The following is a 20,437-nucleotide window of genomic DNA, read 5'->3' on the forward strand; positions in this document are numbered from 1 at the left end:
TTCTGGGAATCAAATTCACATCATTTTACCTGCCTGGAACCTGAACTAGCCCTTTAAACCATAGTACCTGGGATTTTTGTTTTGTTTTTCGAAACAAGGTTTCTCTGTGTAGTTTTCGTGCCTGTCCTGGATCTCGCTCTCTAGACCAGGCTGGCCTCGAACTCCCAGAGATCTGCCTGGCTCTGCCTCCCGAGTGCTGGGATTAAAGGTGTGCGCCACCGCCGCCGCCCGGAGGCAAGCCACAGCAGGACAGTGGCACCATGGCATCCATGGCCTGGCACGGGACCTCACAGTGCCAAGTGTCCCAGGACACCTTGTGATTCGGCCTGTCCGCTCTGGCTAAATATTTGGGAACCCAAGGCCCGGTGCCAGGCATTAGTTCCAACACTGGGGACAGAGAACAAACACCACAGAGGTCCTTGCCCTCCTGAGCCCAGGATTCCCATAGGGACAGCGTGGCAGAAGAAAAAGGCCCGATACACAGGTAAATGTCACAGGTAAACAGTACAGTGTATTGGGGCTGAAGAAAAAAACATGGCGTGAAGACTGGGGCCAGGGGGGCCTTCCTGTCAACTGTGGGGACCAGTGTGGGCTTCCCAAGCAGGTGCGATCTGATTTGACCTAAGTGGGCTCTCACTGGGACATGTCACAGGCATAATAAGCCCACAGACCTGGCCCATGCACAAGGGGAAGCGGAGAGGACAGTCTGGGAAGGTATCGAAGGGCAGGATACTGGCCTCATGGCGCAGGAGAAGGTCCTAGGTTATCTCTGGCTGCTGTACTGGGAGCCGGCGGGGAGAGAACACAGGAGACATTGGAAAGAAGTTCAAAATCCCGATGAAAGATACAGGTGACAGGAGCCAGCCTCAGGAAAGGGACTGAAGGTAGGAGAGAGAGCCTCACTTCCCCAAGGCTCAAGCAGAGAGAGAGAGAGCGAGCAAGTGATAGCTGCCCCCAAGGTCTTGACTGGTGGCCACAGTATGGAAGACCCCAGGCCAAGCTAATCAGGAAGGTGAGGAGGACAGGCCTGGAGATGAGGAGGGGGCTCAGGGTAGGGTAAGACATCTGGCAAACCAAAGTCCTCCTTCGAGGTCAAGGCTGGAGGAGTTCAAGAAAAAGGTGAAGGTCCACAGAAGACAGTCCAGAGCTGAGCATGGATGGCTAAGGCACTGAGCAGTGAGTCAGGCCTGGTCATATTCCCCCAGAGTATAGTTGAGGCAAGGTGAGGACTCACCAACTGTGAGCAAAAAAGGACCCAGCCCAGCGACAACCATGAAGACCTCGAGGAGCCCCACAGGGAAAGTGGTCCAAGAGCCCTTCTAGAAGCTTCCAGGGAGGGTGGAAGGAACTTCATTGAAATGCCAGGAAGCAAGCAAGGGTCAGGCCACTCCTGTTCCTTCCCTCCCCTCCCCAGGCAGCTGAACATCGCAAAGAAATGGGGGGTGTGGGGGGGAGACAAGAAACCCCCAGGTCTGAGGAGGCCATGACTCTGAGAAGGTGTAAAGCACCCCACCATTCAAGGCTTGGAGTGGAAATCACCCCTGGGCAGCCATGAGGCCTCCTGAGCTCCGAAGGCTTGGAGCCAGGCTGAGCCAGGCCTGGTTTTTTTTGTTTGTTTGTTTCTGTTTGCCACGCAGCCTGGCCTGACCTTCCTCTAGGCCAGAGGTGGCCAAGGCCACCTGTGAGGGAGGAAGAGGGAGAGGAGAGAGGTAAAAGTGTAACCTTTCTTGTTTTCTGTTTTCCATTTTTTGTCGATTTTCTCTTTTTTTTTTTTTTAGCCCTGTCATGCTGTAGCCCAGGCTGGCCTGGAATTAGCAATCCTCCTTCTTCAGCCTCCTCTCCTGTTTGTATTTGTGTGTGTGTGTGTGTGTGTGTGTTTTTCGAGACAGGGTTTCTCTGTGTAGTTTTCATGCCTGTCCTGGATCTCCCTCTGTAGCCCAGGCTGGCCTTGAACTCACAGAGATCCACCTGGCTCTGCCTCCCGAGTGCTGGGATTAAAGGCGTGCGCCACCACTGCCCGGCTTCCTGTTTGTATTTTTGGCAAAGCCCCTGGCTGAATCCTCCTCGGACTATATTGGCCACACCGGATCCAGGGTAGGCGGCTGGGAGCTTCTCAGCTGAACTCCCGGGTCCTGAAATGGGAAGTGTCAAACATCCAGTGACAAGCTGGGGGAGGGATTCGTGGTGGCCTGGAGCCTCTTTAATGCTGGCCAAGGATGTGTGAACACTCCTCTGGACTCTAGAAGTCCCAGATGGCCGCAGAGCTGGCAGCCTGGGCCAAACCTCTTAGGAACCCACATGCACCTAAGATAGGCTCTACAGAGAGCCGAGTGGCCTCCCCAGCTTGGCTCTAGAATAGGTTGCTGGGATCCAAGGCCAGTGCACAGGATTCCAGGTAGCTGAACTCCTGGAGTTGGGGGGGAATTAGGGTGAGTCATTGTGGGAGGACACTAAGGAGTCCATCCTTCCAGGAAGGGTCCCTGGGTCCTTCCAGGAATGAAAAAGGGAGAGCCTGGCTTCAATGTCAGACAAGAGCACCTCACTGCTGCACACAGTGACCGCAGAGTGACAGTGACCCCTTTTTTTTTTCTTCTGCAGTGCTGAAGTTGGAGCCCAGTGCCTTGCACCTGCTTGGCCATCCCTCTGCTACGGAACCACGTCCCCTGCCCCTCAGCACATGGGAACATGTATTAGCACATGTGTCCACGAGGGCCCAGACAACGACTTGCATCCACATGTGGATGGGTGCAACTTGTGTGGTACACAAAAACACACATAGCCACATATGTCAACACTGGGACCCTACACCGAGCTGTATGTGCTAGTACACCTGGGGCCACCATTGTGCGGACATTCACCAACAGGTGTGACACACTCACTGGAGACGTGCGTACTAGTGGATACACAAGCCAGGAGGGAACAGAAGTAAGTGCTTGAAACTAAAAATAGGCAGCTGATAGCCACAGCCACAGCCCTGTAGGGAACCAAAATAGCTCCTCACGAGCCAGGGGGACCGGAAGCCAGGCAGGAGGAAAGAGGAAGAAAACAGAAGAAATCCCAGCATACCCAAACATCCCTACCCAGGGCCTGGAGAGCAAGGAACCTGCAGGGATACCCATCCTGACACTGAGGGCCCCAGAAACCACTGGGGGAACGGCCCACAGTGGCCTAGGCAGACCTTAGCCTCAAGGTCATAGGGTGCCACAAGCTGGGGAAAGGCAGACCTTCCCACTTGAGTCCTCCTGAGGCGCTCTGTACCTGCCGCCTTCTCAGGCATCCACGGGAGAAAAGCCTGGAATACCTCCACTGGCCATGCAGATAAATGGAAGACTCCTCCATAGAGGGTAAAAGAAGCACCCAGAAGCTACAGTCTGTATCAGCGGAGGCTACACCACCCAGAAGCTACAGTCTGTATCAGCCGAGGCTACACCACCCAGAAGCTACAGTCTGTATCAACAAAGGCTACACCACCCAGAAGCTACAGTCTGTATCAGCGGAGGCTACACCACCACAGGCTTTGAATTCACTGAAAAGCTTGGTTCTGTTACCTCAAGCTGTGTGACTTGGGACAAGTTACTTTCTATCTGTGTGTGCCTGTGTCTGTCTCCCTGGAATGAAGCAGAAAGCAACTGTAGCCATTTAGACACAAAATAAAAGGCTTTGAGTAACATCAGACTGCTCAAGGTAACAGTGTCTACAAGCTGCTATCTGCCCTCAGCGCCTCCTTCCAAGTGCCACCAGGCCCAGGAGCTCTGCCAAAGGTCCCAAAACAACTCAGGGACAGTGTAGATATCCCAGGCTAGCCCAACTCCTGAGAATTCCCTGGAGGTCCATAGGGAGCAGTGGGAGAAGGAGACAAAATTGAGGTGAGGAGAGGTGGACAGCCATCTACCAGCATCCCAGTCAGCTCCCACAGCCCCTCCCCTGGCTAACTCCATGTTCAGGAAAAAGAAAGCACCACATACAGGCCTGTGACCGAATAAGGCTGGAGAGATGGCTCAGATGTTACCAGCACCAGCTATTCCCGTGGAGGACCTGGGTCCGGTTCCCAGAACCCACAGGTCAGATCACAACCACCCGTCACTCCAGTTCCGGCTGAGGGACAATGCCAGGACCTTTGAAGTGAGACTAGGGATCGTGTTGCTCAAACCAGGAGGGTGGCCAAGGGGTGGGGGTGGCTGAGTCGAGGGAGGGAAAGGGAGGCAGACTGAGTGCGGATCTTCAAGCTGCTGAGAGGAATTTGGGGTTCACTCAGAAAAAGACGGGGAATGTCAAAGGATCTGAGCAGGATGGACATCGTCCCTCTGGCTGCCTGTGAAAAGCTGGATGAGACTATTATATGGATCCAAGCAGGTGGAGCAGCCAAAGGGGTACAGGGGGTACCTTCACCCCCAGGCACGTGAGGTTAAGATGTCGGTGAACTAGATAGGAGGTAGCAGGAAGCAGCGGACAGAAACAAGCAGGTATGGACAGCCTGAGCCTTCTGCTCTGCACCTCAGGGACAAATGGATGAAGGAGGCATCAGCAGATGTATAGATCAAGCCCCTGGGGTGAGTTCAACAGGAAAACCCACTTAAGGACAGCAAAGGGGTCCCAATCATAGGATTATGAGGGCCTCTGATGAAGGGGGTGGTCCCGAGGATGGGCACCTGCATGCCAGGTTGGGTTCTAGGTGAAACAGCCAGGGTCTCAATGCTGGTGGGCTGGCCTCTGGGACACTATCACACACACTCCAGGAAAGTCACAGGGTAATTACCCCCTTCAGTTGTTTCCTTACTTGACAAGGACCTGTGTTACCATGCCACCTGTGCTGGCTAGTTTTACGTCAGCTTGACACAGACCATTGTCATCTGAGAAGACGGAGCCTCAATTGAGAAAAATGCCTCCATAAGATTGGGCTGTACACAAGCTTGCAGAGCTTTTTCTTAATCAGTCATTGAGGTGGGAGGGCCCAGCCCATTGTGGGTGAGGCCACCCCAGGGCTGGTGGTCCTGGGTTCTGTAAGAAAACAGGCTGAGCAAGCCATGAAGAGCAAGCCAATAAGCAGCACCCCTCCATGGCCTCTGCATCAGCTCCTGCCTCCAGGTTCTTGTTCTGTTTGAGTTCCTGTCCTGACTTCCGTTAATAATCAACAGCGATATGGAAGTGTAAGCCAAATAAACCCTTTTCTCCCCAACTTGCTTTGGTCATGGTGTTTCATCACAGCAATCATAACCCTAAGATACTGCCTCACTTGTCATTTTTAGTTAAATTCATAACACACGGATACATTCTTTTTTTGTTTCTAAAGAGGCTCGGTGGGTTGGTGCAGGCCTGTTACCCCAGCACTCAGGAAGCTGAGGCAGGATAATTTCAAATAAAGCCTGGGTAACACTCAGTAATAGAGAGCTTGCCTCAAAGCAGTACAAACAAAATAATAACCACTGGGGCTAGTGAGCTGGCTCAGCAGGTAAAAATGCTTGCTGCCAAGCCTCATGACTTGAGTTCAATCCCTGGGACCCACATAGTAGGAGAGAACTGACTCCTGGAAGTTGTTCTTGGGCCTGCACAGGAATGCTGTGGCACAGCCCCTCCACTCACACACAAATAATTACATACATATAATATTTTACAAAAAGAATCATGGTGGGCTGGAGAGCTGGCTCAGGGGTTAAGAGCACTGGCTGCTCTTCCAGAGGACCTGGGTTCAATTCCTATCATCCACATGATGGCTCACAACCATCTTGTAAGTCCAGATCCAGAGGATCTGACGCCCTGTTCTGGTCTCCGAGGGCATTTGCACACACGTGGCGCACGGATGTAAATGCAGGCAAAAAACGTCCATACACGTAAAACAAAAACGTGCAAAGAATCATGGACCCAGCATTATCTGCTTTGTGTGTCTGGTGTGTACCCTTCCATACCTTTTTCTGAACTGTAATTGCACTGACAGGAACCTGTTGAAAATATAGAAATCCGCCAGGCGGTGGTGGCGCACGCCTTTAATCCCAGCACTCGGGAGGCAGAGTCAGGCGGGTCTCTGTGAGTTCGAGGCCAGCCTGGTCTACAGAGTGAGTTCCAGGACAGGCACCAAAGCTACACGGAGAAACCTTGTCTCCAAAAACCAAAAAAAAAAAGAAAAAAGAAAAAAAAAAAGAAAATATAGAAAACTATTAGCTTTTATGATGATGATGATGATGATGATGATGATGATGTTTTGCAGCACTGGGGGTCGAACCCAGGGCTTTGCACATGTTAGGCAAGCCTCTCTCTATTACTGAGCTGTATCCTCAGCTTTCTTTTCACCTAATTTTTTTTTAAATTAAATTATTTATTTATTATCTATCTATTTATTTATTTGGCAGGGTCTCTCTGTGCATCCCTGGCTGTCCGGGAACCCGACTCAGAAATCTGCCTGCCTCTGCCTTCTGAACACTGGGACTAAAAGTTTGCCCCGACGTGCCTAGCTTACGTTTTATTTAAAGGCAGGGTCTTGCTGTTCGAACTTCCTGTACAGCCTAAGCCAGCTTTTAACTTCCTGTACAGCCGAGAGCCAGCATCGAATTTACATTCCTCCTGCCTCAGCCTCCAGGTAGCTGGGAGGACAGGCCAAGAGGCTGGGGAGGAGGGACTTTAACAGGAACAGTGATTTTTCTCCATCATCCACGTGTTTTCTTTCGGTTTTTGGTTTTTTTTTTTTGAGACAGGGTCTCTCTGTGCTGCCCTAGCTATCCTGGAACTCACTTTGTAGACCACGCTGGCCTCGAACTCACAGAGATCCGCCTGGCTGTGCCTCTCAAGTGCTAGGATTAAAGGCGTGTACCACCGCTGCTCAGCCCATATGTTTTTGTAACCTGGCTCTTCTTAGTTCTTTTTTGACTCTGCCCAGCAGCTGCCTGTATAGAGAGGGCTCTTCCCTATTTCCTGCTTCCCAATGGAAGGTAAATCAAACATGGGCACTTGAAGTCCCTCCCAGCCCACCACAGGTCATGCTCAATAACCTGCTCCCCGACCTTTGCTATGGCCCAGATCCCTTATCTGTAGAAAGGAAGAATTCCGCAGCCTCGGCCTGTTTCACAACACTGTGGTTGGGTGCAAACCAGAAAGAAGCAGGCGGGTTCACAGGACATTTCCAAAGGCGCTTGTAATCGCCTTTGTAATTTGCTAATCCCTCAAAGGAGCAAACCAGATCTGGCCCCTGTCTCATTGAGAAAGCCCAGCTCCCAAGTGATGGATTGGCCCCCAGCTAGCACATGGCACAGTGTGCCTGCACCCCTAAGCTCTGGAAACTGTCACCTACGTGGGCATCCCGTGGCCCAACCCCGTGGAGCTGAAGATGTGAATCAAAGCCACCGGAGAGCCCCAGAGAGGGTGATGTAATGAAGGAAGAACCAAGGGGAAGTGGCTGGTTCCAGAGTCCGTCAAGCGGGAGTCAAGAAGAAAAGACCAAAATCGAAATGGAGCATACCTGTGGGTCCACAGGTTAAGACTCACACAGGAGGGTATGTGCTCTCTGTAGCCTGAGACAAAGGAAGTGGCCGGTCAACAGAGGACTTGGTAAACAAAGGAATACCTCACAGTGGGGGGGGGGGCAGTAGTGGGGGGGGGGAGGCAGTAACAGATTGGCATGGTCTGCCTGTCATGCAGAAACCTTTGAACAGGGCAGGGAAGACAGCTCAGTGCTTCCTAGAGGATCTTGTCCTGCTTCCCAGAACCCGAACAAAAGCTGAACACTGAGCCAGGTGTGGCGCACGCATGCATGCACGCATGCACCTTTAGTCCTAGCACTGGGGAGGCAGAGGCAGGTGGATTCCTGAGTTTGAAGCCAGCCTGCTGTACAGAGCAAATTCCAGGGAGCCAGGGCTACACAGAGAAAACATGTCTCAAACAAACAAAAACACTGAGCACAGTAGTCCATGTCTGGAACCCCAGCACCAGAGTGGGTGGAGACAGGCAGATTCCCAGGGATTCACTAACCAGTGCCCAGCAGAAAAGGTACACCCCATGTCCACTGAGAGAGCCTGTCTCAAAAAATAAGGTGGACAGCAATCGAGGAAGACACCCGACATCAACCTCTGGCCTTGCCTTGTGTAGTAAGCCTAGCCACACACACCACACACACCACACACACACACACACACACACACACACACACACACACCTTTGAGAACTAACACCGAACAGAAAAACCATACTACTTAAGCCAGGCACAGTGGTGCACATTTTCAATCCCAGTACTCAGGAGGTAGCCATATGTAGATCTCTGTGAGTTTGAGGCCTGGGCTACACAGTGAGACTCTGACTCAAAAAATAGAAAGAGAGAGAGAGGGAGAGAGAGAGAGAGAGAGAGAGAGAGAGAGAAAGAGAGAGAGAGAGAGAGAGAGAGAGAGAGAGAGAGGCACATGCTACGCAGTTCAGGTTTGTTTGTTGTTGTTGTTTATTTATTTATTTATTTTGGTTTTTTGAGACAGGGTTTCTCTGTGTAGCTTTGGTGCCTGTCCTGGAACTCGCTCTGTAGACCAGGCTGGCCTCGAACTCACAGAGGCTCTGCCTCCCGAGTGCTGGGATTAAAGGCATGCACCGCCGCCGCCACCACCCGGCCCAGTTCAGGTTTTATAAAATATGTCCATCAGAGTTGGAGAGGTTGCTCAGTGAGCAGAGTGCTTGCTGGGCAAACAGGACCTGCGTTTAAACCCCGAGCACCACATTAAATGTTGGGCACCACTGAGAGTGACCCCGTAATCCCAGTGCTATGGGAAGGCAGAGACAGGAGGATGGCTGGGGCTTTCTGGCCGCCTACCTGGTTCATACACAAGTACATGCATGCGCACACCACACACACACACACACACACACACACACGATTCTATATACATACATATATGTATATAGAAAGGTCTAAAAGGATACCATACCTATGATAATAACATCAGAAGAAATTTCTCTTTTTTTCTGTGTGTGTCTGTGTGTCTGTGTATGTGTGTTGTGTGGGTGTTATGTTTGTGTTGGAACCCAGGGCCGGTTACATGCTGGGTAACTGCTACCATCACTGAGCTATAGACCCAGCCCTGATTTTTTTCTTTACAATTTATTTATTTTTAATTTTATGACATTGGTGTTTTGCCTACATGTATGTATGCGTGAGGAGTTGCAGACAGTTGTGAGTTACCATGTGGGTGCTGGGAATTGAACCCGGGTCCTCTGGAAAAACACCTCTGAGCCATCTCTACGGCACCTTGTTTTGTTTTGATTTTTTGTTTTGTTTCTTAAACCAAGCATTCCTGCCTTTTATACATCAACTTCTTTAACTGACCAAAAAAAAACCGCATAAAACATGAAAATTCATAAAAACAAGGCTTCCATTCAAGTCGCAAAGAACGAAAGTGGCCAAAGTCAACTCCGGGATCCCCCTCCCTGCTCCCCTCCGCCCCCGTCCTCCAGCCAGCTCCTGAAGTGAGCTTTCTTCTCCTCCAGGAGGTCGGCTACACTCCAGCCGGGGCGTCTAAGAAGCGGCTGTCTTGGGCTAGGCGTGTCCTCCTGTCTTCCTTCCTTCACGCCACTCAGCCCCCAACCAATCGCCTTGGGGATTTTCACTCCTCGTCGGGTGCTGGAAGCCGCTCACTCAAACTTAAAGCCCCAAGCTTCTAGCAGTAGGACAACTCAGCCGAACATGGCTTTCCTTCTCAAAGCCCGGGGCAGATGCCCCCCGCCCCACTGACCCGACAGGCATGCGCAGTCCCAACGCTAACACGTTAACACCCCACCACCCCACCACCCCCACTCCCGGCAGACGCCAACCCAATAAAGAAAACACTCCTGAGAGGAGCCCGGGAACCAGCTGAGATTCCCCCCTCACCCCCAAACAGGAGAGCAGAGGTCACTTGCTCACTCCACCCGCTGCAAGCGGGGTGAGGAACAGGCAGCCAGTCCACGTGTTGGGTCTTGGCGTGGCTGAAAACCAAGACTGTCACTGAGACAAGGCTGTCACTGCTAACTTCGCTAATTCTGAGGTTCCAACTGGAAAGGGTTTTCCTCCACCCCAGACACGGCAACCCCTGGGACCCTGGGACTTCTTTGCCATCAGACCCGAGGATCTTCAGGAGCAAGGGTTGAAAATTCAAAGCACTAAAAAACGACAGGGTGGCCAAGAGGATTCAGAAGTGCCCACCAGAACTCCAGGAAAGCCACCTGTGGCTCCATCTGGAAGGCCAGTCAGGTCCTGGGAGGCGGCAGTCAGGGCCTAAGAAGGAGCAAACTTCATTCATTCTCTCCTTCATTCACCCTACGACGGGGCACAGTCCACGAAGCCATTCTCAAATTCCCAGTAAACAAACCCGCTAAGGGGAAAGATGTCAATCAACCCATGTGACAACAGCCTCTTCTATATCCCAGGTCCAGTTCTAACTAAATGGTCCCTAAAGGCCAGCCTCGGTTTCCCCTTCCGGGGTAGCTTAGCGTCTCAGAGGCACCCTTAGCTGGAGTGTAATGACACGGTAATCTCCAGGACTTAATGAGCTCCGGGCTCATTCGGAGGACACAGGCTCCCAGGGCAGAGTCTGTGGCTTGGCCGGCACCGCCCGCCTAATATAGGTCCCCGGTTGAAAGGGCAACGGGACCTAAGGCTGAGTGAGATCAAGAGAGAGGCCCGGCTGCCTTGCCCTCACCGACCTGGGTACTGTCTGCCTCTGCCAGAGCGTGGGGAGGAAAGCGGCTTAACTCTCCAGACTGGCAGGCAGTGTGGGGGCGAGCCAGGGCATCGCTGGGGCATCTGGGCGGGAGGAGACAGACAGAACACCCTACTGAGGACTGGGCGTCCGTGGGAGCCTCACAGAGAGGTACCAGGGGACACCAGCTGCCCACAGCCCTGAGGTCACTAGGTACAGCCACCGGCCGGGATGCGTAGAAGGGCTGGAGGTCAGGGCAGCAGCAATCGAAACTCGGACAACCAGGCCACACTTCTGCTCCAGCGAGGGTCAGGCCCCTGGGACGCTGGTGACTCAGACCTCCAAGCCTCCCGAGTGAGCCTGGGCCTCCCAGGTGGTGGGAAGGGTAGCGCCAGTGTCCCATCCTGCGTCCCGCTCCCCGGGAGGACGAGTCACTCACCTTCAGCACCTGCTGCTTGATGAGCGAGGGCACCAAGAGCATCATGACAACACCGAGTGCAGCGCACAGCACCCCCAGGACGCCCACCGCCACCGCCACCCAGCGCGCCCTGGCGCTGCCGCCCATGTCCGCGTGCGCGGCCGGGGCTCGCGGGGCTCCGGGCCTGAAGGGGACAGCAACAGAGGCGACGGAGGCCACAGAGATGACAGAAGCCGAGGCTCAAGCTTCAGCAAGGTGAGTCCCAGTCGGTGGCCGGCGCACCAGGATCCCTGCAGGTGGCCACAGGCTTTATGCGCCATGGCCCGGGCAGCCCGCCCCCTCGCGCAGCGCGGGATTCCGGAGGGGGTGGGTGGGCGGGGAGTGGGCGGTGCTCTAGTGGTGAGTCATGGGCGTGGCCTCCGTCTGGAGCTGCCCCTCCGAGTTCCGCAGCCCTCTGAACCAGTGCACCAGGCGCCTGGATTCCCGCTGCGCGCTCCGGATTGCGCTTCCATGTGTCTCTTCTCTCGTCAAAGTGGGAACCGATGCGCTCCCATAGAGCGCAGAAGCCCCTGGCACCATCTGCACTGGCTAGCCACCCCCACTCCTGTGATCTCGTCTTTCTCCCGATGCGAATGCCTCCGGGTCCAGCATCCCTGGCCTTGCATCAGTTGCAGTCGGCTGGGGCCTGCCTGCCTCCGGGCCATGCACGCCCTCCACTCCGAATTCCAGGCCCCTCCTGGCCTTTGGACGCCCTCCATTCCGTGTTCCTCCCGGCCTTTACACGCTGTCCACTCGGAATTCCATGTCTCTCGGGACCTTTGCACATCCTCCACTCGGAATTCCGCGTCCTTCACGGTCTTTGCACACCCTCCACTCAGAATTCCAGGCCCCAGCCACCCGCTGGGGCCCTAAATCCATCCAGGAAGGTGTTCTAGGGGCTTATCAGGCAGAGATACCTCGCCCGGCCACTATGCTCCCTGGCGACTCTTCCTTATCATCCAGCGCCACCGGCTCAGTTGCGCTCAGTTGGACTTTTTTTTTTTTTTTTTTTTTTTTTTTTTTTTTTTTTTTTTTGTCATAAACCCCACGCAAGATACCAGCAGGGAGGTGCGGACTCTGTATTTCCCCGACCTGACCAGTGCTCAGTTAGCTCATGCCCAGCACACAGCCAGGGCCTCTAACCCAAAGTTTTTCAACCGGTGTGGGGGTCGCAACCCCTTTGGGAGCTCTAAGATAATCGAAAATATCAGATATTTACATTACGATTCATAAGGGTAGCAAAATTACAGTTATGAAGTAGCAAAGAAAATAATTTTATGGTTGGGAGGGTCACCACAACATGAGGAACTGTATTAAAGGGCCACAGCATTAGGAAGTTCAGAACCACCGCTCTAGTCCTAACCGCCCTGTGCTACTACCAAGAAAACTGAGGCACAGGGCAACATACTCAGCGAGGCCAAGGCCTGCTTCCCACTCAGGACATGAAGGGTGGATAATCACAGCTGAGAAAACCCAGTCTGGCACGTGTAGGGTGTCACCACCTCCTCCTGGCAACCTTTTACAGACCAGGTCCTTGGCTCCCTCAAGGGTACTGCTGCCCTATAAGACTCCTCCTGCCGGGCAGTGGTGGCGCATGCCTTTAATCCCAGCACTTGGGAGGCAGAGCTAGGTGGATCTCTGTGAGTTCAAGGCCAGCCTGGTCTACAGAGCGAGATCCAGGAAAAGCGCAAAGCTAACACAGAGAAACCCTGTCTCGGGGGCGGGGGGGGGGGGGGGAGGACGACTCCTCCTGGGTCACACGAGGATGACCCAGCAGTATCCCTGACATCAGGTACCTCAAGCTAATACTCCTAAGAACATGGGCCACTCCAGCCCCGCTCCCCCCACCCCAAATCCCAGAAGAACTCCTCTTGGAACCACCTTCAGCAAAAATGTCCCCAAATCAGGATTTACTGAGCATCTGGTAAATTCTGGAGAGACAGCCAGGTCATACTTCCAGCCCTGACCTCCCTCAGGGGCATGGGATGGGAACAGGTGCGGAGGAATCTGGGCTGTGAAGACTCCCACCTCAGAGTCCTGAGGCCCCTCTGCACCTCGTGCCCTCTTCTATAACGAGTAAGTGATCAGAACTGCTCTCAGGCTGCACTCGATTGACAGACCTAAGCCCGTTGGTGGCTGGCCAACCTCTGAGCCTGGAATATGCAGTATGACTCAATTGATGTCCCAAGGCCACGCCCACCTCTGGGCCCGCCCACCTCTGGGCCCGCCCACCTCTGCCCTGGGTCCACTGGACTCTCAGCCTCCTGTCTTTCTCCTGTGTCTATGTGGGTGCACCTGAACGTGCTGTTTGAGACAGAATATCCTACTGTAGAACTGGCTGGCCATCCAGTCCTGAGGGTCTTCTTCCCTTCTGTCTCTGCCTCCCCAGCACCGGAACTACCAGCCTAGAGTTCGTTTGTTTTAGATTTATTTTATGTGTACAAGTGTCTTCCCTTCCGGTATGTCTGTGCACCATGTGCATGCCTGGTGCCCTCCGAGGTCAGAAGAGGAAGTCGGATCCCCTGGAACTGTAGTTATGAGTGGTTGTGAGCTGCCATGTGGGTGCTGGGAACTGAACCCAGACCCTCCCTCTGCAAGAGCTGCAAGTACTCTTAACCACTGAGCCATGTCTTCGGTCCTGTGCGCTTTATTTGCGTACGGATGCTGGGGACCAATGTCAGGCCTTCAGGTTCCTGTGGCAAGCCCTCTACCAGCATCTCCAGCTCCCCGGCTGGCTTACTGTTGTCTTTATATTAACTGTTCTTGATTCTACACGACTATTTCTCTAGATCCTTCCACAGGCTGGCTCCTTCTTTCCTCAACCCCAAACCTGCTCATCAAAGAATGATGAATCTGTTGAAAATAGGAGTCCTTACAGACATGGTAGTGTATTCCTGTAATCCTAGCACATGGGAGATAGAAGTAGGGGAAGCAGGAGTTCAAGGCCAGCCTTGAATACATGAAAACCTGTCTCAAAAAAGACAAAGAAAGGGGCTGGTGAGGTGATTCAGCAAGACACAAGCCTGACGACCTGAGCTGGAATCCAAGAACCTGTGGTGACGGAGAGAACAGACTCAGGTGCCATGGCAAACCCCTACAAGAATAATTAATAAAATTCAAATTGAAAGAAAAGGAGTGTTCCCTTCATTAAAATGGTTTTATGTCTCTCTAGAGATGAATTGGTTGATTTTTTTTTTTCATTTTTCAAGACAGGGTTTCTCTGTGTAACAGTCCTGGCTGTCCTGGAACCCACTATGTAGACTAGGCTGATCTTCAACTCAGAGACCCACCTGCCTCTGCCTCCCGAGTGGAGTGCTGGGATTAAAGGTATGCACCACCACCACCCGGCTTTATTTATGTATGATTTATTTTTGTGTATTTGTGCAGTTTCACAAGAAGGCCAGAAGAGGGAGTCAGATCTCCCTGAGCTGGAGTTACAGGTGGGTGCCGGGAACCCAACTCAGATCTCCTGCAAGATCCACAAGTGCTCTTAATCACTGAGCCATCTCTCCAGCGCAGAAGTTGGTCTCTTTTTAAGTATCAATGCATCCCTGGCCCCTAGAGCCACGCCTAGCAAACTACCAAGCAGGTACTGGGTTAAAAAGTTAAGCATTCGGGGCTGGAGAGATGGCTCAGTGGTCAAGAGCACTGACTGCTCTTCCTGAGAACCCAGGTTCAATTCCCAGCACCCACATGGCAGCTCACAATTGTCTGTAACTCCTGTTCCAGGGGATGCTCCTACAAACATATAGGCAGGCAAAACACCAATGTACATAAAATACAAATAAATAAATTACTTTTTAAAAATTAAGCATTCAAGTTGGCAAGCTGCTTCACTGAATAAAGGCATTTCCTGTCAAGCCTGATGAAGTAAGTTCAATCCCCAGGACCCACTTAGTGGAAGTCAAGAACTGACTCCCTCAAGTTGCCCTCTGACCTCCAAGGCACATACACACAAAATAAAGACATGTGGCCAGGCGTGGCAGCACACACCTTTAACGCCAGCACTGAGGAGGCAGAGGCAGGTGGATCTCTGTGAGTTCAAGGCCAGCCTGGTCTACCTAGCCAGGGCTACATAGTGAGACCTTATTTCAAGAACAAATAAACAAGAAATAAAATAAAATAAAAATGTAAAACACTTTTTAAATGTTTAAGCAAACCTTTAGGGAACCCATTCAATTATTTATTAATCATGAACTCACTGATCATTCAGTTACTAAAATTTCACTGAAGGGGGCTGGAAAGACGACCCAGGGATTAAAAGCACTCGCTGCTCTTCCTGAGAACACGGGTTTGGAGCCCAGCACTCACGTTGGGCAGCTCACAACCATCCTTAACTCCAATTCCAGGGGATCTGACCCCTCCTCTGGCCTCCTCGGGCACCTGCACTCATGTACACAAATGTACACAGAGACATAATTAAAAAGTAAGACAAGCCTTTAAAAATAAGATGTCCTTGAGTCCCTTGAGGCCTTCAACATCCTTGATAGCGGAAGGTTCTGTACTGACAGGAGCCCCTCTAATGGGGTCTTTAGTACACGACTAACTCTTTCTCTGACCTTGTGCTGGTAAGTTTTGTCAACTGGACACAACTCTGGGTTGTTTTATTTCTGATGACGCCAGTGGTTCCTGGGAATTTGCCAGTCAGCGGAAAGCTCAGGTCTGTGGTGGGTGGTTTAACTCCCGGGGCCCCCCGACAACCCCCTTCCTTGATACCCACTTGCCTTGAGCAACTCACGCAGTCCCAACTGTCTCTGAGTCTTCAAGGTCCAAATTTACGTGATGCTTACTTCAGAGAGCTCTGGCCCTGGCCTTGGGTTCTGGGGACAAGCTACTCTGTCATTGGATGACACACACACAGAGAGGACAGACATGAAAGGATGGGCAACGTGGGTGAGCAAATCCTGACCTTGCTGAGGGAAGTCTGAGAGACAACACAGGATGGCCTAGGATGGGAGGGGAAGGTCAGTTCCGGGTGGCTGAGGAGGCCTGAAGAGGAGACTCACCCAGGAAGGGCCTGCTCTAGTCAGCTTTCTATTGCTGCGATAACAAAGGCAACTTGGGGGGAGAGTTGGTTTGTTTTAGTTTACAGCTCACAGCCCATCACTAGGAAAAGCCGAGGCAGGAACTCAGGACAGGAACCCGGAGCAGGAACTTACGCAGAGGCCATGGAGGAATGCTGCTTCCTGGCTCGATCCCCATGGCTTGCTCAGTTGACTTTCTTGGACAGCCCAGGACCACCTGCCTGGGAGTGGCACCACTCAGTGGGCTGGACCATCCCACATCAGTCATAAATCAAGAAAATGCCCACTCTTGCCCTCGGCCAATCTGACGAAAGTGATTCCTCGATCAATGTTCTCTTGTCCCACGTGACTCGAGGTTGTGTCCAGTTGACAAAACACACCAGCACAAGGTCAGAGAAAGAGTGTGGGTTAGTCGTGTACTAAAGACCCCTCTAGAGGGGGGTCCCTTTTAGTACAGAGCCTTCCCGCAATCAAAACACAGCTAGACGCCAGGCTTGTCAACCCAGCTATTTGGGAGGCTGAGGCAGAAGGGATCATAAGATCAAGGCCAGCCTAGGGTACAGAATGAGGTCAAGGCTAGCAACTCAGTGAGGGCCTACTTCTAAGAGTAAAGAGAGGGCAGGATGGCTCAGCAGAGAGCGCTTGCCCAGCAGCATGGAAGTGGCCCTGGGTCCCTTCTCAATGCAGAGGAAGAAAGGAAGGTACCAAGGAGCTTGGTTGGGGATGCCAAAAACCAGGCTACACACATTGGTGGGTACCTGAGATATGGTGCGGGTCTGATGCTGGGCCTGAAGGCCCCATGAGCCCCCGCCCCGCTCTGCTCCCAGGTCTGTATCCCAGAGAGAGAATGCACACACCCAGAGCAACTCCTGTGGGCAAGTTCCAGTCTTGTGTTCCACAGCAGCCCACCCCACCTAGCAGCCGCGCGGATACATCAAACGTGGTCTGTGAGCAGGAGGGGATACTGAGTCTCTGAGGCATGCTGCCATGTGGCTGGATCCAGCAGACACCAGTGAGGGAGAGAAGCCAGATGTAAGACCGTGGTTCCAAGTGTGCATGAAATGATCCTGTAAGTGAATCCAAACAGAAAGGGGTCAAGTGGCTTCCGGAGCTGAGGGAGGGGAAGGAACCGCCCAGGACTAAGCTCTGCCCCCTCCCCTTTCTACTCTGGCACTGTGCCACTAAATCTTAGTTTATTGACCTTTGAGACAAAGTCACACTGTGTAGCCCTGGCTGGTCTTGAACTCACAGAGATCTGCCTGCTTCTGCCCGCTGCATGCTGGGATTAAAGGTGTGCACTACCATGCCAGCAATCTTACACTTTAAATGAGTTTACCATATGCAAATTATATAATATATTATATATAATAAAATTATATTACACACACACACCTTTTCTTTGGCTCCCTCCTACCTCAAAGTGAAGGCCCAAGTCCTTGCTGTAATTGGTAAGGTCACCATTCTTTGCCCCCACTCTAGTCTAGTTGCACCTGCCTCTCAAGCTACCAGCCCCTACCTCAGGGCCTTTGCACATGGCGCCCTCTGTCTACTGGAATATTCTCCCACCCACCCCATCCCCCTGCCCCAGCATCCAGAGTCTCCATCCTTGTTCAAACCTCGTATCAATGACCACTTGTTTCCTGTCCACCCTTTTAAGATGACAAGGACTCCACATCCTGGCCACCTCCTTCCCTCCGTCCATTTCCCCTTGGACTTATCTCCACTCAGCAGGCAGCCAAAGAGCTTTTTGGCTTCCCTGGCTTCCTTCTTCCTCTACCTGGAAAAGCTGTTAAACCCTCTGCTTCCTCACCTACAATTTTGGGGAACGGAGGAACCCGTGGGGGAGCCCTGAGAACACAGTAGGTGAATCCTGGTCATGCACCTGGTAATGGATCAGTTTGGTGCCCTGTACCCACCCCCATCCCCACCCCCATCATGTCCCGGGGACGGAGGAGACTCTACACTGTGGAGCTAAGAAACCGGAGTAAGGAGGGGATGAGCCAGGCTTGGTGGCTCACTCCTGGAATCTCAGTGCTGAGGCAGGAGGATTGTTAGAGTTCGATGCCAGCCTGGGCTACACAGTGAGACCCTGTCTCAAGAAGAGGTAGGGAGAGACCCAGCAGTGGCAGACAGATTCAAGGGTAAAATGTGTGTGTGTGTGTGTGTGTGTGTGTGTGTGTGTGTGTATGTGGTGTGGTGTGTGTGTGTGGTGTATGTGTGTGTGGTGTGGTATGTGTGTGTGTGTGTGTGGTGTGTGTGTGTGCTGTGCTGTGTGGTGTGGTATGTGTGTGTGTGGTGTGTGGTGTGTGTGTGTGCTGTGCTGTGTGGTGTGGTATGTGTGTGTGTGGTGTGTGGTGTGTGTGTGTGCTGTGCTGTGCTGTGTGGTGTGGTATGTGTATGTGTCTTCTACAGCAATCTCCAAACATACCTGGTAAAAGAAGGATATGAACCATATGATCTCCAAAACCCTAAATTGATTCTACATCGGAATGACAATACTTGGGAAAACAGGGCTAAACCAACTATTAAGATGGATGTGGTAGCAGCACATACCTGTAATCTCAGCACTTGGGAGGCAGACATAGGTGGATTTCTGTGAGTTCAAGGGCAACCTGGTCTATCTAGTGAATTCCAGCCAAGACCCTGTCTCAAAAACAACACAAACCAAAACCAAACAGGCAGCCTCTGGAACTCTGTTTCAGTCCAGGTCATAGCGACGCACCCGTGTGTGTCCCTGTCATCGTCTCTCAGGGACTTCCTTCTTCCCGGGGCTGCCAGCTCCACCTCACCTTTGCCCTGGTTTCAGGACCTGTGCTATCTTCTCCGGGGTGAGGCTGGCACACAGATGCACTGTCTGGGATGAAGGTGCCTGGGTAGGGAGGCCCCCATGGATTGCTGAACTGCACCCCCAACATGGGATTGGTTCCTCACAAAGACAGCTGCAGGGAGAGATGCACAAGCTTGATTCGTTAGAGCAAGGGTTGGAATCAACCTCTTCATCTGTCAACAGATGAAGGGATAACAAAAACCTGGTATTTTTATGAAATCGAATCCTGCCAAGCTATAAAGAAAAACGAAGTTAAAATTTTTCAGGGAAATAGATGGACTTATCTCAGTGGTTCTCAACCTTCCTAACACGGCGACCCTTTAATATGGTGCCTCGTGTTGTGGTGACCACCCAAGGATAAAATGATTTCACTGCTACTTCATAACTGTTATCTTGCTACTGTTACGAATCATAATGTAAAGATCTGATATGCGGGATATTGGATATGTGACCCCCATGAAAGGGTCATTTGATGCCCCCCAGGGGGTTGCATCCTACAGGTTGAGAACCACTGACTTAGACTGTATAATATTGTAGGGTCACACAATCTCTCTCTCATATGCAGAATCTAGCCAATAGTACATGTATATAAGCCAACAAACGTCCATGTGGATAGGTTATAACATAAAGAAAAGAACAAAAGGGCTAACTATAAGGGAATAGGGAAGGGTTGAATGCAGTACATGAACAAGAGTTTATACAAAGCTAAGCCCAGCGGTGGTGGCGCACGCCTTTAATCCCAGCACTTGGGAGGCAGAGCCAGGTGGATCTCTGTGAGTTCGAGGCCAACCTGGTCTACAGAGTGGGTTCCAGGAAAGGCTCCAACGCGACACAGAGAAACATTGTCTCAAAAAAAAAAAAAAAGCTAAATATTTTTCTAGCTCTAATTCTGCCATGGATGGGGGGAAGGGGGAGGAGTTGGCAGTGGATAAGTACATAGAATATATCCTATATTGAAAGTATAAATTTTACCATGAAGTTTTCTAGCTTCCATTTGGAATGCCGATTCTAACTGTATAGAAGTTCATTAAGTTGTATAGACTTTGGGTTTGGTTAATTTTGTGTGTGATGTTTTTATTTCCAAGTCATGAGGGTTTTTTTTATTTTTTATAAAAACATTTTCTAAAAGAGGCCAGAAAGTGGTGGTGCACACCTTTAATCCCAGCACTTAGGAGGCAGAGGCAGGTGACTCTCTCTGAGTTCGAGGGCAGTCTGGTCTACATAGTGAGTTCCAGAACAGCTAGGGAGGGCAACATATAGGGACTTTGTCTTTTTGTTTTTGTTTTTGTTTTTGGAGACAGGGTTTCTCTGTGTAGCTTTGTGCCTTTCCTGGAACTCACTTTGGAGACCAGGCTGGCCTCGAACTCACAGAGATCCACTTGCCTCTGCCTCCCGAGAGACTCTGTCTTAAAAAAGAAAGAAAGAAAGAAAGAAAGAAAGAAAGAAAGAAAGAAAGAAAGAAAGAAAGAAAGAAAGAAAGAAAGAA

The 20,437-nt window shown here is 51.7% G+C and overlaps 1 protein-coding gene across 2 annotated transcripts in view; it reads right to left on the bottom strand.

Annotated features, from left to right (window-relative positions):
- Positions 1-11,384, bottom strand: part of Scarb1 (scavenger receptor class B member 1) — a 66,939-nt gene extending 55,555 nt beyond the window's left edge. For both annotated transcript variants that reach the window (XM_059249375.1, XM_059249374.1), the window contains exon 1: positions 11,083-11,384. In XM_059249375.1, the coding sequence (XP_059105358.1) occupies positions 11,083-11,208 (126 nt within the window). In that variant the 5' untranslated portion in view covers positions 11,209-11,384. The remainder of the gene's footprint in view (positions 1-11,082) is intronic.
- Positions 11,385-20,437: the final 9,053 nt, after the last annotated feature.

Source organism: Peromyscus eremicus, chromosome 23, assembly GCF_949786415.1.
Source record: "Peromyscus eremicus chromosome 23, PerEre_H2_v1, whole genome shotgun sequence".
In the NCBI taxonomy this organism is placed as follows: domain Eukaryota; kingdom Metazoa; phylum Chordata; class Mammalia; order Rodentia; family Cricetidae; genus Peromyscus; species Peromyscus eremicus.